The 16353-nt window shown below is 38.5% G+C and overlaps 1 protein-coding gene across 1 annotated transcript in view; it reads left to right on the plus strand.

Annotated features, from left to right (window-relative positions):
* LOC100367073 (uncharacterized) overlaps nt 1–16353 on the plus strand; it is a 67251-nt gene that overhangs the window by 19109 nt on the left and 31789 nt on the right. Inside the window, exons 4-5 of the mRNA XM_085506292.1 lie at nt 7965–8129; nt 8257–9057. Of these exons, the coding sequence (XP_085362418.1) occupies nt 7965–8129; nt 8257–9057 (966 nt within the window). The remainder of the gene's footprint in view (nt 1–7964; nt 8130–8256; nt 9058–16353) is intronic.

Genomic DNA, 16353 nt, shown 5'->3' on the forward strand with positions numbered 1-16353 from the left:
GTGTATACTGTCAACCTCCATACATTGCCATGTGTATACTGTCAGCCTCCATACATTGCCATGTGTATACTGTCAATCTCCATACATTGCCATGTGTATACTGTCAATCTCCATACATTGCCATGTGTATATTGTCAACCTCCATACATTGCCATGTGTATACTGTCAATCTCCATACATTGCCATGTGTATACTGTCAATCTCCATACATTGCCATGTGTATACTGTCAACCTCCGTACATTGCTATGTGTATACTGTCAACCTCCATACATTGCCATGTGTATACTGTCAATCTCCATACATTGCCATGTGTATACTGTCAATCTCCATACATTGCCATGTGTATACTGTCAATCTCCATACATTGCCATGTGTATACTGTCAATCTCCATACATTGCCATGTGTATACTGTCAACCTCCATACATTGCCATGTATATACTGTCAACCTCTATACATTGCAATGTGTATACTGTCAACCTCCATACATTGCCATGTGTATACTGTCAATCTCCATACATTGCCATGTGTATACTGTCAACCTCCATACATTGCCATGTGTGTACTGTCAACCTCCATACATTGCCATGTGTATACTGTCAACCTCCATACATTGCCATGTGTATACTGTCAACCTCCATACATTGCCATGTGTATACTGTCAACCTCTATACATTGCCATGTGTATACTGTCAACCTCCATACATTGCTATGTGTATACTGTCAACCTCCATACATTGCCATGTGTATACTGTCAACCTCCATACATTGCTATGTGTATACTGTCAACCTCCATACATTGCTATGTGTATACTGTCAACCTCCATACATTGCTATGTGTATACTGTCAACCTCCATACATTGCCATGTGTATACTGTCAACCTCCATACATTGCTATGTGTATACTGTCAATCTCCATACATTGCCATGTGTATACTGTCAACCTCTATACATTGCAATGTGTATACTGTCAACCTCCATACATTGCCATGTGTATACTGTCAATCTCCATACATTGCCATGTGTATACTGTCAACCTCCATACATTGCCATGTGTATACTGTCAACCTCTATACATTGCTATGTGTATACTGTCAACCTCCATACATTGCCATGTGTATACTGTCAACCTCCATACATTGCCATGTGTATAATGTCAACCTCCATACATTGCCATGTGTATACTGTCAACCTCCATACATTGCTGTGTATACTGTCAATCTCCATACATTGCCATGTGTATACTGTCAACCTCCATACATTGCCATGTGTATACTGTCAACCTCCATACATTGCCATGTGTATACTGTCAACCTCCATACATTGCCATGTGTATACTGTCAACCTCAATACATTGCTATGTGTATACTGTCAATCTCCATACATTGCCATGTGTATAATGTCAACCTCCATACATTGCCATGTGTATACTGTCAACCTCCATACATTGCCATGTGTATACTGTCAATCTCCATACATTGCCATGTGTATACTGTCAACCTCCATACATTGCCATGTGTATACTGTCAACCTCCATACATTGCCATGTGTATACTGTCAACCTCCATACATTGCCATGTGTATACTGTCAATCTCCATACATTGCCATGTGTATACTGTCAACCTCCATACATTGCCATGTGTATACTGTCAACCTCCATACATTGCTATGTGTATACTGTCAACCTCCATACATTGCCATGTGTATACTGTCAACCTCCATACATTGCTATGTGTATACTGTCAACCTCTATACATTGCCATGTGTATACTGTCAACCTCCATACATTGCTATGTGTATACTGTCAACCTCCATACATTGCCATGTATATACTGTCAACCTCCATACATTACCATGTGTGTACTGTCAACCTCCATACATTGCCATGTGTGTACTGTCAACCTCCATACATTGCTATGTGTATACTGTCAATCTCCATACATTGCTATGTGTATACTGTCAATCTCCATACATTGCCATGTGTATACTGTCAACCTCCATACATTGCTATGTGTATACTGTCAACCTCTATACATTGCAATGTGTATACTGTCAACCTCCATACATTGCCATGTGTATACTGTCAACCTCCATACATTGCCATCTGTATACTGTCAACCTCCATACATTGCCATGTGTATACTGTCAACCTTTATACATTGCTATGTGTATACTGTCAACCTCAATACATTGCCATGTGTATACTGTCAACCTCTATACATTGCAACGTGTATACTGTCAACCTCTATACATTGCAACGTGTATACTGTCAACCTCCATACATTGCCATCTGTATACTGTCAACCTCCATACATTGCCATGTGTATACTGTCAACCTCTATACATTGCAACGTGTATACTGTCAACCTCTATACATTGCAATGTGTATACTGTCAACCTCCATACATTGCCATGTGTATACTGTCAACCTCCATACATTGCCATGTGTATACTGTCAACCTCTATACATTGCAATGTGCATACTGTCAACCTCCATACATTGCCATGTGCATACTGTCAACCTCCATACATTGCCATGTGTATACTGTCAACCTCTATACATTGCTATGTGTATACTGTCAACCTCTATACATTGCAATGTGTATACTGTCAACCTCCATACATTGCCATGTGTATACTGTCAACCTCCATACATTGCCATGTGTATACTGTCAATCTCTATACATTGCCATGTGTATACTGTCAACCTCTATACATTGCCATGTGTATACTGTCAACCTCCATACATTGCCATGTGTATACTGTCAATCTCTATACATTGCCATGTGTATACTGTCAACCTCCATCCATTGCCATGTGTATACTGTCAACCTCTATACATTGCCATGTGTATACTGTCAACCTCCATACATTGCCATGTGTATGCTGTCAACCTCCATACATTGCCATGTGTATACTGTCAACCTCCATACATTGCCATGTGTATACTGTCAACCTCCATACATTGCCATGTGTATACTGTCAATCTCCCTGCATTGCCATGTGTATACTGTCAACCTCCATACATTGCCATGTGTATACTGTCAACCTCCATACATTGCTATGTGCTTACTGTCAACCTCCATACATTGCCATGTGTATACTGTCAACCTCCATACATTGCCATGTGTATACTGTCAACCTCTATACATTGCCATGTGTATACTGTCAACCTCCATACATTGCCATGTGTATACTGTCAACCTCCATACATTGCCATGTGTATACTGTCAACCTCCATACATTGCCATGTGTATACTGTCAACCTCCATACATTGCCATGTGTATACTGTCAACCTCCATACATTGCCATGTGTATACTGTCAACCTCCATGCATTGCTATGTGTGTACTGTCAACCTCCATACATTGCCATGTGTATACTGTCAACCTCCATACATTGCCATGTGTATATTGTCAATCTCCATACACTGCTATGTGTATACTGTCAACCTCCATACATTGCCATGTGTATACTGTCAACCTCTATACATTGCAATGTGTATACTGTCAACCTCCATACATTGCCATGTGTATACTGTCAACCTCCATACATTGCCATGTGTATACTGTCAACCTCCATACATTGCCATGTGTATACTGTCAATCTCTATACATTGCCATGTGTATACTGTCAACCTCCATACATTGCCATGTGTATACTGTCAATCTCTATACATTGCCATGTGTATACTGTCAACCTCTATACATTGCCATGTGTATACTGTCAACCTCCATACATTGCCATGTGTATACTGTCAATCTCTATACATTGCAATGTGTATACTGTCAACCTCCATACATTGCCATGTGTATACTGTCAATCTCTATACATTGCCATGTGTATACTGTCAACCTCCATACATTGCCATGTGTATACTGTCAATCTCTATACATTGCCATGTGTATACTGTCAACCTCTATACATTGCCATGTGTATACTGTCAACCTCCATACATTGCCATGTGTATACTGTCAATCTCTATACATTGCCATGTGTATACTGTCAATCTCTATACATTGCAATGTGTATACTGTCAACCTCCATACATTGCCATGTGTATACTGTCAACCTCCATACATTGCCATGTGTATACTGTCAACCTTCATACATTGCTATGTGTATACTGTCAATCTCCATACATTGCCATGTGTATACTGTCAATCTCCATACATTGCCATGTGTATACTGTCAACCTCCGTACATTGCTATGTGTATACTGTCAACCTCCATACATTGCCATGTGTATACTGTCAATCTCCATACATTGCCATGTGTATACTGTCAATCTCCATACATTGCCATGTGTATACTGTCAATCTCCATACATTGCCATGTGTATACTGTCAATCTCCATACATTGCCATGTGTATACTGTCAACCTCCATACATTGCCATGTATATACTGTCAACCTCTATACATTGCAATGTGTATACTGTCAACCTCCATACATTGCCATGTGTATACTGTCAATCTCCATACATTGCCATGTGTATACTGTCAACCTCCATACATTGCTATGTGTATACTGTCAACCTCCATACATTGCCATGTGTATACTGTCAACCTCCATACATTGCTATGTGTATACTGTCAACCTCCATACATTGCTATGTGTATACTGTCAACCTCCATACATTGCCATGTGTATACTGTCAACCTCCATACATTGCTATGTGTATACTGTCAATCTCCATACATTGCCATGTGTATACTGTCAACCTCTATACATTGCAATGTGTATACTGTCAACCTCCATACATTGCCATGTGTATACTGTCAATCTCCATACATTGCCATGTGTATACTGTCAACCTCCATACATTGCCATGTGTATACTGTCAACCTCTATACATTGCTATGTGTATACTGTCAACCTCCATACATTGCCATGTGTATACTGTCAACCTCCATACATTGCCATGTGTATAATGTCAACCTCCATACATTGCCATGTGTATACTGTCAACCTCCATACATTGCTATGTGTATACTGTCAATCTCCATACATTGCCATGTGTATACTGTCAATCTCCATACATTGCCATGTGTATACTGTCAACCTCCATACATTGCCATGTGTATACTGTCAACCTCCATACATTGCCATGTGTATACTGTCAACCTCTATACATTGCTATGTGTATACTGTCAACCTCTATACATTGCTATGTGTATACTGTCAACCTCCATACATTGCCATGTGTATACTGTCAACCTCCATACATTGCCATGTGTCTACTGTCAATCTCCATACATTGCCATGTGTATACTGTCAACCTCCATACATTGCCATGTGTATACTGTCAACCTCCATACATTGCTATGTGTATACTGTCAACCTCCATACATTGCCATGTGTATACTGTCAACCTCCATACATTGCTATGTGTATACTGTCAACCTCTATACATTGCCATGTGTATACTGTCAACCTCCATACATTGCTATGTGTATACTGTCAACCTCCATACATTGCCATGTGTATACTGTCAACCTCCATACATTACCATGTGTGTACTGTCAACCTGCATACATTGCCATGTGTGTACTGTCAACCTCCATACATTGCTATGTGTATACTGTCAATCTCCATACATTGCTATGTGTATACTGTCAATCTCCATACATTGCCATGTGTATACTGTCAACCTCCATACATTGCTATGTGTATACTGTCAACCTCTATACATTGCAATGTGTATACTGTCAACCTCCATACATTGCCATGTGTATACTGTCAACCTCCATACATTGCCATCTGTATACTGTCAACATCCATACATTGCCATGTGTATACTGTCAACCTCCATACATTGCTATGTGTATACTGTCAACCTCTATACATTGCAATGTGTATACTGTCAACCTCCATACATTGCCATGTGTATACTGTCAACCTCTATACATTGCCATGTGTATACTGTCAACCTCCATACATTGCCATGTGTATACTGTCAACCTCCATACAATGCCATGTGTATACTGTCAACCTCCATACATTGCCATGTGTATACTGTCAACCTCTATACATTGCAATGTGTATACTGTCAACCTCCATACATTGCCATGTGTATACTGTCAACCTCCATACATTGCTATGTGTATACTGCCAACCTCCATACATTGCCATGTGTATGCTGTCAACCTCCATACATTGCTATGTGTATACTGTCAACCTCCATACATTGCCATGTGTATACTGTCAACCTCCATACATTGCCATGTGTATACTGTCAACCTCCATACATTGCTATGTGTATACTGCCAACCTCCATACATTGCCATGTGTATACTGTCAACCTCCATACATTGCTATGTGTATACTGTCAACCTCCATACTTTGCCATGTGTATACTGTCAACCTCCATACATTGCTATGTGTATACTGTCAACCTCCATACATTGCCATGTGTATACTGTCAACCTCTATACATTGCCATGTGTATACTGTCAACCTCCATACATTGCCATGTGTATACTGTCAACCTCCATACATTGCCATGTGTATACTGTCAACCTCTATACATTGCCATGTGCATACTGTCAATCTCCATACATTGCCATGTGTATACTGTCAACCTCCATACATTGCCATGTGTATACTGTCAACCTCCATACATTGCTATGTGTATACTGTCAACCTCTATACATTGCCATGTGTATACTGTCAACCTCCATACATTGCTATGTGTATACTGTCAACCTCCATACATTGCCATGTGTATACTGTCAACCTCCATACATTACCATGTGTGTACTGTCAACCTCCATACATTGCCATGTGTGTACTGTCAACCTCCATACATTGCTATGTGTATACTGTCAATCTCCATACATTGCTATGTGTATACTGTCAATCTCCATACATTGCCATGTGTATACTGTCAACCTCCATACATTGCTATGTGTATACTGTCAACCTCTATACATTGCAATGTGTATACTGTCAACCTCCATACATTGCCATGTGTATACTGTCAACCTCCATACATTGCCATCTGTATACTGTCAACATCCATACATTGCCATGTGTATACTGTCAACCTCCATACATTGCTATGTGTATACTGTCAACCTCTATACATTGCAATGTGTATACTGTCAACCTCCATACATTGCCATGTGTATACTGTCAACCTCTATACATTGCCATGTGTATACTGTCAACCTCCATACATTGCCATGTGTATACTGTCAACCTCCATACAATGCCATGTGTATACTGTCAACCTCCATACATTGCCATGTGTATACTGTCAACCTCTATACATTGCAATGTGTATACTGTCAACCTCCATACATTGCCATGTGTATACTGTCAACCTCCATACATTGCTATGTGTATACTGCCAACCTCCATACATTGCCATGTGTATGCTGTCAACCTCCATACATTGCTATGTGTATACTGTCAACCTCCATACATTGCCATGTGTATACTGTCAACCTCCATACATTGCCATGTGTATACTGTCAACCTCCATACATTGCTATGTGTATACTGCCAACCTCCATACATTGCCATGTGTATACTGTCAACCTCCATACATTGCTATGTGTATACTGTCAACCTCCATACATTGCCATGTGTATACTGTCAACCTCCATACATTGCTATGTGTATACTGTCAACCTCCATACATTGCCATGTGTATACTGTCAACCTCTATACATTGCCATGTGTATACTGTCAACCTCCATACATTGCCATGTGTATACTGTCAACCTCCATACATTGCCATGTGTATACTGTCAACCTCTATACCTTGCCATGTGTATACTGTCAATCTCCATACATTGCCATGTGTATACTGTCAACCTCCATACATTGCTATGTGTATACTGTCAACCTCCATATACATGTATTTCTATGTGTGTATTGTCAACAAATTGTAATAGTTGTACTAACTATGTTTTTTTAGTTTTTTAAAAAATATAAAATATAAAATCTTATTCAGAATTTGATGCAACACGTTAAAGGAAAAAAGCATCTTGCTAAATTGGAGTCACAGAAGATGGAATCTGGAGAGAATGACAAAGACGAGAGAGAAGGTAGCCAGTCAGATCTCACCAGTAGTCTCTGGTTCTGTGACATATGCCAATTGGAATGTCGTCATGAATTCGTGAGTAAACCTAAATACCAGTATGGCCTATCAAAGTAAATTTGTTTTCTTAGTGACCATTGACCTTTTTTTTTTCTCTGTTTTCTCTGTATGGACAGTGATCTATCTCTGAATTCTTTTTATACAGAGCTATGTTAACCATGTGAAGGGGCGGAAACATTCTAAAAACTTGAGTTGTTTACAATCAGGAATTCCTACCGAGTCAGATGACACATCTAATCTGATGGATATGGCTGTTACCTTACCAAGACAGACCTGTCAGTCCAAAGATATGATGGAGAATAAGAGAAAAAGAGATTTTTTACCATGTAGGGAAAATTATACAGATCTGAAAAAAGTCAAGCTGTCATTAAGCCATGGACCGAATGATGCAAAAAATTTTGGCAGCAGACAGAATGATGCCAGGAAGTCTGGAAGCAGACCGAGTGATGCCTGGATGTCTGGGGCCAGATCAGATGATGAGAGGAGATGTGCTAGAAGATCTGATAATGTCAGAAAGTCTGGAAGTAGATCAGATAATGTCAGAAAGCCTGAAAGTAGATCAGATGATGTCAGAAAGTCTGGAAGCAGATCTGATGCTGCCAGGAAACCTGGAAGCAGGCCGAGTGATGCCTGGATGTCTGAGGACAGATCAGATGATGAGAAGAGATGTGCTAGAAGATCTGATAATGCCAGGGCATCTGGAAACAGACCAGATAATTCAAAGAAGTCTGGAAGCAGACTGGATGATGTCAGAAAGTCTGGAAGTAGATCGGATGCAGCCAGGAAACCTGGAAACAAATCTGATGATTCAAAGAAAAATATTACAGGAAGATCTTCATGCCGAAAAGAAAATATAAGTAATGAATCTAGTGAAAAAGAAGTAAAGAAGTCTAGTTTGGTAAAATGGTATTGCAAAATTTGTGAAATAGACTGTAAAAATGAAATGGTAAGCATTATCATTATTGTAAATGCTTTGACCATTTAGGTTTACCAGTCTGTATGTGTATCAGTTAGGTTTACCAGTCTGTATGTGTATCAGTTAGGTTTACCAGTCTGTATGTGTATCAGTTAGGTTTATCAGTCTGTATGAGTATCAGTTAGGTTTACCAGTCTGTATGTGTATCAGTTAGGTTTACCAGTCTGTATGTGTATCAGTTAGGTTTACCAGTCTGTATGTGTATTAGTTAGGTTTACCAGTCTGTATGTGTATTAGTTAGGTTTACCAGTCTGTATGTGTATCAGTTAGGTTTACCAGTCTGTATGTGTATCAGTTAGGTTTACCAGTCTGTATGTGTATCAGTTAGGTTTACCAGTCTGTATGTGTATTAGTTAGGTTTACCAGTCTGTATGTGTATCAGTTAGGTTTACCAGTCTGTATGTGTATCAGTTAGGTTTACCAGTCTGTATGTGTATCAGTTAGGTTTACCAGTCTGTATGTGTATTAGTTAGGTTTACCAGTCTGTATGTGTATCAGTTAGGTTTACTAGTCTGTATGTGTATTAGTTAGGTTTACCAGTCTGTATGTGTATCAGTTAGGTTTACTAGTCTGTATGTGTATTAGTTAGGTTTACCAGTCTGTATGTGTATCAGTTAGGTTTACTCGTCTGTATGTGTTTCAGTTAGGTTTACCAGTCTGTATGTGTATCAGTTAGGTTTACCAGTCAGTATGTGTATCAGTTAGGTTTACCAGTCTGTATGTGTATCAGTTAGGTTTACCAGTCTGTATGTGTATCAGTTAGGTTTATCAGTCTGTATGTGTATCAGTTAGGTTTACCAGTCTGTATGTGTATCAGTTAGGTTTACCAGTCTGTATGTGTATCAGTTAGGTTTACCAGTCTGTATGTGTATCAGTTAGGTTTACCAGTCTGTATGTGTATTAGTTAGGTTTACCAGTCTGTATGTGTATCACCTAGGTTTACCAGTCTGTATGTGTATCAGTTAGGTTTACCAGTCTGTATGTGTATCAGTTAGGTTTACTAGTCTGTATGTGTATCAGTTAGGTTTACCAGTCTGTATGTGTATCAGTTAGGTTTACTAGTCTGTATGTGTATCAGTTAGGTTTACCAGTCTGTATGTGTATCAGTTAGGTTTACTAGTCTGTATGTGTATCAGTTAGGTTTACTAGTCTGTATGTGTATCAGTTAGGTTTACCAGTCTGTATGTGTATCAGTTAGGTTTACCAGTCTGTATGTGTATCAGTTAGGTTTACTAGTCTGTATGTGTATCAGTTAGGTTTACCAGTCTGTATGTGTATCAGTTAGGTTTACCAGTCTGTATGTGTATCAGTTACGTTTACCAGTCTGTATGTGTATTAGTTACGTTTACCAGTCTGTATGTGTATCAGTTAGGTTTACCAGTCTGTATGTGTATCAGTTAGGTTTACCAGTCTGTATGTGTATCAGTTAGGTTTACTAGTCTGTATGTGTATCAGTTAGGTTTACCAGTCTGTATGTGTATCAGTTACGTTTACCAGTCTGTATGTGTATCAGTTACGTTTACCAGTCTGTATGTGTATCAGTTAGGTTTACCAGTCTGTATGTGTATCAGTTAGGTTTACCAGTCTGTATGTGTATCAGTTAGGTTTACCAGTCTGTATGTGTATCAGTTAGGTTTACCAGTCTGTATGTGTATCAGTTAGGTTTACCAGTCTGTATGTGTATCAGTTAGGTTTACCAGTCTGTATGTGTATTAGTTAGGTTTATCAGTCTGTATGTGTATCAGTTAGGTTTACCAGTCTGTATGTGTATTAGTTAGGTTTACCAGTCTGTATGTGTATCAGTTAGGTTTACCAGTCTGTATGTGTATCAGTTAGGTTTACTAGTCTGTATGTGTATCAGTTAGGTTTACCAGTCTGTATGTGTATCAGTTAGGTTTACCAGTCTGTATGTGTATTAGTTAGGTTTATCAGTCTGTATGTGTATCAGTTAGGTTTACCAGTCTGTATGTGTATCAGTTAGGTTTACCAGTCTGTGTGTGTATCAGTTAGGTTTACTAGTCTGTATGTGTATCAGTTAGGTTTACCAGTCTGTATGTGTATCAGTTAGGTTTACCAGTCTGTATGTGTATTAGTTAGGTTTATCAGTCTGTATGTGTATCAGTTAGGTTTACCAGTCTGTATGTGTATCAGTTAGGTTTACCAGTCTGTATGTGTATCAGTTAGGTTTACCAGTCTGTATGTGTATTAGTTAGGTTTATCAGTCTGTATGTGTATCAGTTAGGTTTACCAGTCTGTATGTGTATCAGTTAGGTTTATCAGTCTGTATGTGTATCAGTTAGGTTTACCAGTCTGTATGTGTATCAGTTAGGTTTATCAGTCTGTATGTGTATCAGTTAGGTTTACTAGTCAGTATGTGTATCAGTTAGGTTTACCAGTCTGTGTGTGTATCAGTTAGGTTTACCAGTCTGTATGTGTATCAGTTAGGTTTACCAGTCTGTATGTGTATTAGTTAGGTTTATCAGTCTGTATGTGTATCAGTTAGGTTTACCAGTCTGTATGTGTATCAGTTAGGTTTATCAGTCTGTATGTGTATCAGTTAGGTTTACCAGTCTGTATGTGTATCAGTTAGGTTTATCAGTCTGTATGTGTATCAGTTAGGTTTACTAGTCAGTATGTGTATCAGTTAGGTTTACCAGTCTGTATGTGTATCAGTTAGGTTTATCAGTCTGTATGTGTATCAGTTAGGTTTATCAGTCTGTATGTGTATCAGTTAGGTTTGCCAGTCTGTATGTGTATCAGTTAGGTTTACCAGTCTGTATGTGTATCAGTTAGGTTTACTAGTCAGTATGTGTATCAGTTAGGTTTACCAGTCTGTATGTGTATCAGTTAGGTTTACTAGTCTGTATGTGTATCAGTTAGGTTTACCAGTCTGTATGTGTATCAGTTAGGTTTACTAGTCAGTATGTGTATCAGTTAGGTTTGCCAGTCTGTATGTGTATCAGTTAGGTTTACCAGTCTGTATGTGTATCAGTTAGGTTTGCCAGTCTGTATGTGTATCAGTTAGGTTTACCAGTCTGTATGTGTATCAGTTAGGTTTACTAGTCAGTATGTGTATCAGTTAGGTTTACCAGTCTGTATGTGTATCAGTTAGGTTTACTAGTCTGTATGTGTATCAGTTAGGTTTACCAGTCTGTATGTGTATCAGTTAGGTTTACTAGTCAGTATGTGTTTCAGTTAGGTTTACCAGTCTGTGTGTGTATCAGTTAGGTTTACTAGTCTGTATGTGTATCAGTTAGGTTTACCAGTCTGTATGTGTATCAGTTAGGTTTACCAGTCTGTATGTGTATCAGTTAGGTTTACCACTCTGTATGTGTATCAGTTAGGTTTACCAGTCTGTGTGTGTATCAGTTAGGTTTACTAGTCAGTATGTGTATCAGTTAGGTTTACCAGTCTGTATGTGTATCAGTTAGGTTTACCAGTCTGTGTGTGTATCAGTTAGGTTTACCAGTCTGTATGTGTATCAGTTAGGTTTACCAGTCTGTATGTGTATCAGTTAGGTTTACCAGTCTGTATGTGTATCAGTTAGGTTTACCAGTCTGTATGTGTATCAGTTAGGTTTACCAGTCTGTATGTGTATCAGTTAGGTTTACCAGTCTGTATGTGTATCAGTTAGGTTTACCAGTCTGTATATGTATCAGTTAGGTTTACCAGTCTGTATGTGTATCAGTTAGGTTTACCAGTCTGTATGTGTATCAGTTAGGTTTACCAGTCTGTATGTGTATCAGTTAGGTTTACCAGTCTGTATGTGTATCAGTTAGGTTTACCAGTCTGTATGTGTATCAGTTAGGTTTACCAGTCTGTATGTGTATCAGTTAGGTTTACTCGTCTGTATGTGTATCAGTTAGGTTTACCAGTCTGTATGTGCATCAGTTAGGTTTACCAGTCTGTATGTGTATCAGTTAGGTTTACCAGTCTGTATGTGTATCAGTTAGGTTTACCAGTCTGTATGTGTATCAGTTAGGTTTACCAGTCTGTATGTGTATCAGTTAGGTTTACCAGTCTGTATGTGTATCAGTTAGGTTTACCAGTCTGTATGTGTATCAGTTAGGTTTACCAGTCTGTATGTGTATCAGTTAGGTTTACCAGTCTGTATGTGTATCAGTTAGGTTTACCAGTCTGTATGTGTATCAGTTAGGTTTACCAGTCTGTATGTGTATCAGTTAGGTTTACCAGTCTGTATGTGTATCAGTTAGGTTTACCAGTCTGTATGTGTATCAGTTAGGTTTACCAGTCTGTATGTGTATCAGTTAGGTTTACCAGTCTGTATGAGTATCAGTTAGGTTTACCAGTCTGTATGTGTATCAGTTAGGTTTACTAGTCTGTATGTGTATCAGTTAGGTTTACCAGTCTGTATGTGTATCAGTTAGGTTTACCAGTCTGTATGTGTATCAGTTAGGTTTACCAGTCTGTATGTGTATCAGTTAGGTTTACTAGTCAGTATGTGTATCAGTTAGGTTTACTAGTCAGTATGTGTATTAGTTAGGTTTACCAGTCTGTATGTGTATCAGTTAGGTTTACTAGTCTGTATGTGTATCAGTTAGGTTTACCAGTCTGTATGTGTATCAGTTAGGTTTACCAGTCTGTATGTGTATCAGTTAGGTTTACCAGTCTGTATGTGTATCAGTTAGGTTTACTAGTCAGTATGTGTATCAGTTAGGTTTACTAGTCTGTATGTGTATCAGTTAGGTTTACCAGTCTGTATGTGTATCAGTTAGGTTTACCAGTCTGTATGTGTATCAGTTAGGTTTACCAGTCTGTATGTGTATCAGTTAGGTTTACTAGTCAGTATGTGTATCAGTTAGGTTTACTAGTCAGTATGTGTATTAGTTAGGTTTACCAGTCTGTATGTGTATCAGTTAGGTTTACCAGTCTGTATGTGTATCAGTTAGGTTTACCAGTCTGTATGTGTATCAGTTAGGTTTACTAGTCTGTATGTGTATCAGTTAGGTTTACCAGTCTGTATGTGTATCAGTTAGGTTTACCAGTCTGTATGTGTATCAGTTAGGTTTACCAGTCTGTATGTGTATCAGTTAGGTTTACCAGTCTGTATGTGTATCAGTTAGGTTTACCAGTCTGTATGTGTATCAGTTAGGTTTACTAGTCAGTATGTGTATCAGTTAGGTTTACTAGTCAGTATGTGTATTAGTTAGGTTTACCAGTCTGTATGTGTATCAGTTAGGTTTACCAGTCTGTATGTGTATCAGTTAGGTTTACCAGTCTGTATGTGTATCAGTTAGGTTTACCAGTCTGTATGTGTATCAGTTAGGTTTACTAGTCAGTATGTGTATCAGTTAGGTTTACCAGTCTGTATGTGTATTAGTTAGGTTTACCAGTCTGTATGTGTATCAGTTAGGTTTACCAGTCTGTATGTGTATCAGTTAGGTTTACCAGTCTGTATGTGTATCAGTTAGGTTTACTAGTCAGTATGTGTATCAGTTAGGTTTACTAGTCAGTATGTGTATTAGTTAGGTTTACTAGTCTGTATGTGTATTAGTTAGGTTTACCAGTCTGTATGTGTATCAGTTAGGTTTACCAGTCTGTATGTGTATTAGTTAGGTTTACCAGTCTGTATGTGTATCAGTTAGGTTTACCAGTCTGTATGTGTATTAGTTAGGTTTACCAGTCTGTATGTGTATTAGTTAGGTTTACTAGTCAGTATGTGTATCAGTTAGGTTTACCAGTCTGTATGTGTATTAGTTAGGTTTACCAGTCTGTATGTGTATCAGTTAGGTTTACCAGTCTGTATGTGTATCAGTTAGGTTTACCAGTCTGTATGTGTATCAGTTAGGTTTACTAGTCAGTATGTGTATCAGTTAGGTTTACCAGTCTGTATGTGTATCAGTTAGGTTTACTAGTCAGTATGTGTATCAGTTAGGTTTACTAGTCAGTATGTGCTTCAGTTAGGTTTACCAGTCTGTATGTGTATCAGTTAGGTTTACCAGTCTGTATGTGTATCAGTTAGGTTTACCAGTCTGTATGTGTATCAGTTAGGTTTACCAGTCTGTATGTGTATCAGTTAGGTTTACCAGTCAGTATGTGTATCAGTTAGGTTTACTCGTCTGTATGTGCTTCAGTTAGGTTTACCAGTCTGTATGTGTATCAGTTAGGTTTACTAGTCTGTATGTGTATCAGTTAGGTTTACCAGTCTGTATGTGTATCAGTTAGGTTTACTCGTCTGTATGTGCTTCAGTTAGGTTTACCAGTCTGTATGTGTATCAGTTAGGTTTACCAGTCTGTATGTGTATCAGTTAGGTTTACCAGTCTGTATGTGTATCAGTTAGGTTTACTCGTCTGTATGTGCTTCAGTTAGGTTTACCAGTCTGTATGTGTATCAGTTAGGTTTACCAGTCTGTATGTGTATCAGTTAGGTTTACCAGTCTGTATGTGCTTCAGTTAGGTTTACCAGTCTGTATGTGTATCAGTTAGGTTTACCAGTCTGTATGAGTATCAGTTAGGTTTACCAGTCTGTATGTGTATCAGTTAGGTTTACCAGTCTGTATGAGTATCAGTTAGGTTTACCAGTCTGTATGTGTATCAGTTAGGTTTACCAGTCTGTATGTGTATCAGTTAGGTTTACCAGTCTGTATGTGTATCAGTTAGGTTTACTCGTCTGTATGTGCTTCAGTTAGGTTTACTAGTCTGTATGTGCTTCAGTTAGGTTTACCAGTCTGTATGTGTATCAGTTAGGTTTACTAGTCAGTATGTGTATCAGTTAGGTTTACCAGTCTGTATGTGTATCAGTTAGGTTTACTCGTCTGTATGTGCTTCAGTTAGGTTTACTAGTCTGTATGTGTATTAGTTAGGTTTACTAGTCTGTATGTGCTTCAGTTAGGTTTACCAGTCTGTATGTGTATCAGTTAGGTTTACCAGTCTGTATGTGTATCAGTTAGGTTTACTCGTCTGTATGTGTATCAGTTAGGTTTACTCGTCTGTATGTGCTTCAGTTAGGTTTACTAGTCTGTATGTGTATTAGTTAGGTTTACTAGTCTGTATGTGCTTCAGTTAGGTTTACCAGTCTGTATGTGTATCAGTTAGGTTTACCAGTCTGTATGTGTATCAGTTAGGTTTACTCGTCTGTATGTGTATCAGTTAGGTTTACTCGTCTGTATGTGCTTCAGTTAGGTTTACTAGTCTGTATGTGTATTAGTTAGGTTTACTAGTCTGTATGTGCTTCAGTTAGGTTTACCAGTCTGTATGTGTATCAGTTAGGTTTACCAGTCTGTATGTGTATCAGTTAGGTTTACT

Source organism: Saccoglossus kowalevskii, chromosome 12 (genome assembly GCF_978046115.1).
Source record: "Saccoglossus kowalevskii chromosome 12, keSacKowa6.1, whole genome shotgun sequence".
NCBI classification, from domain to species: Eukaryota; Metazoa; Hemichordata; class Enteropneusta; family Harrimaniidae; genus Saccoglossus; species Saccoglossus kowalevskii.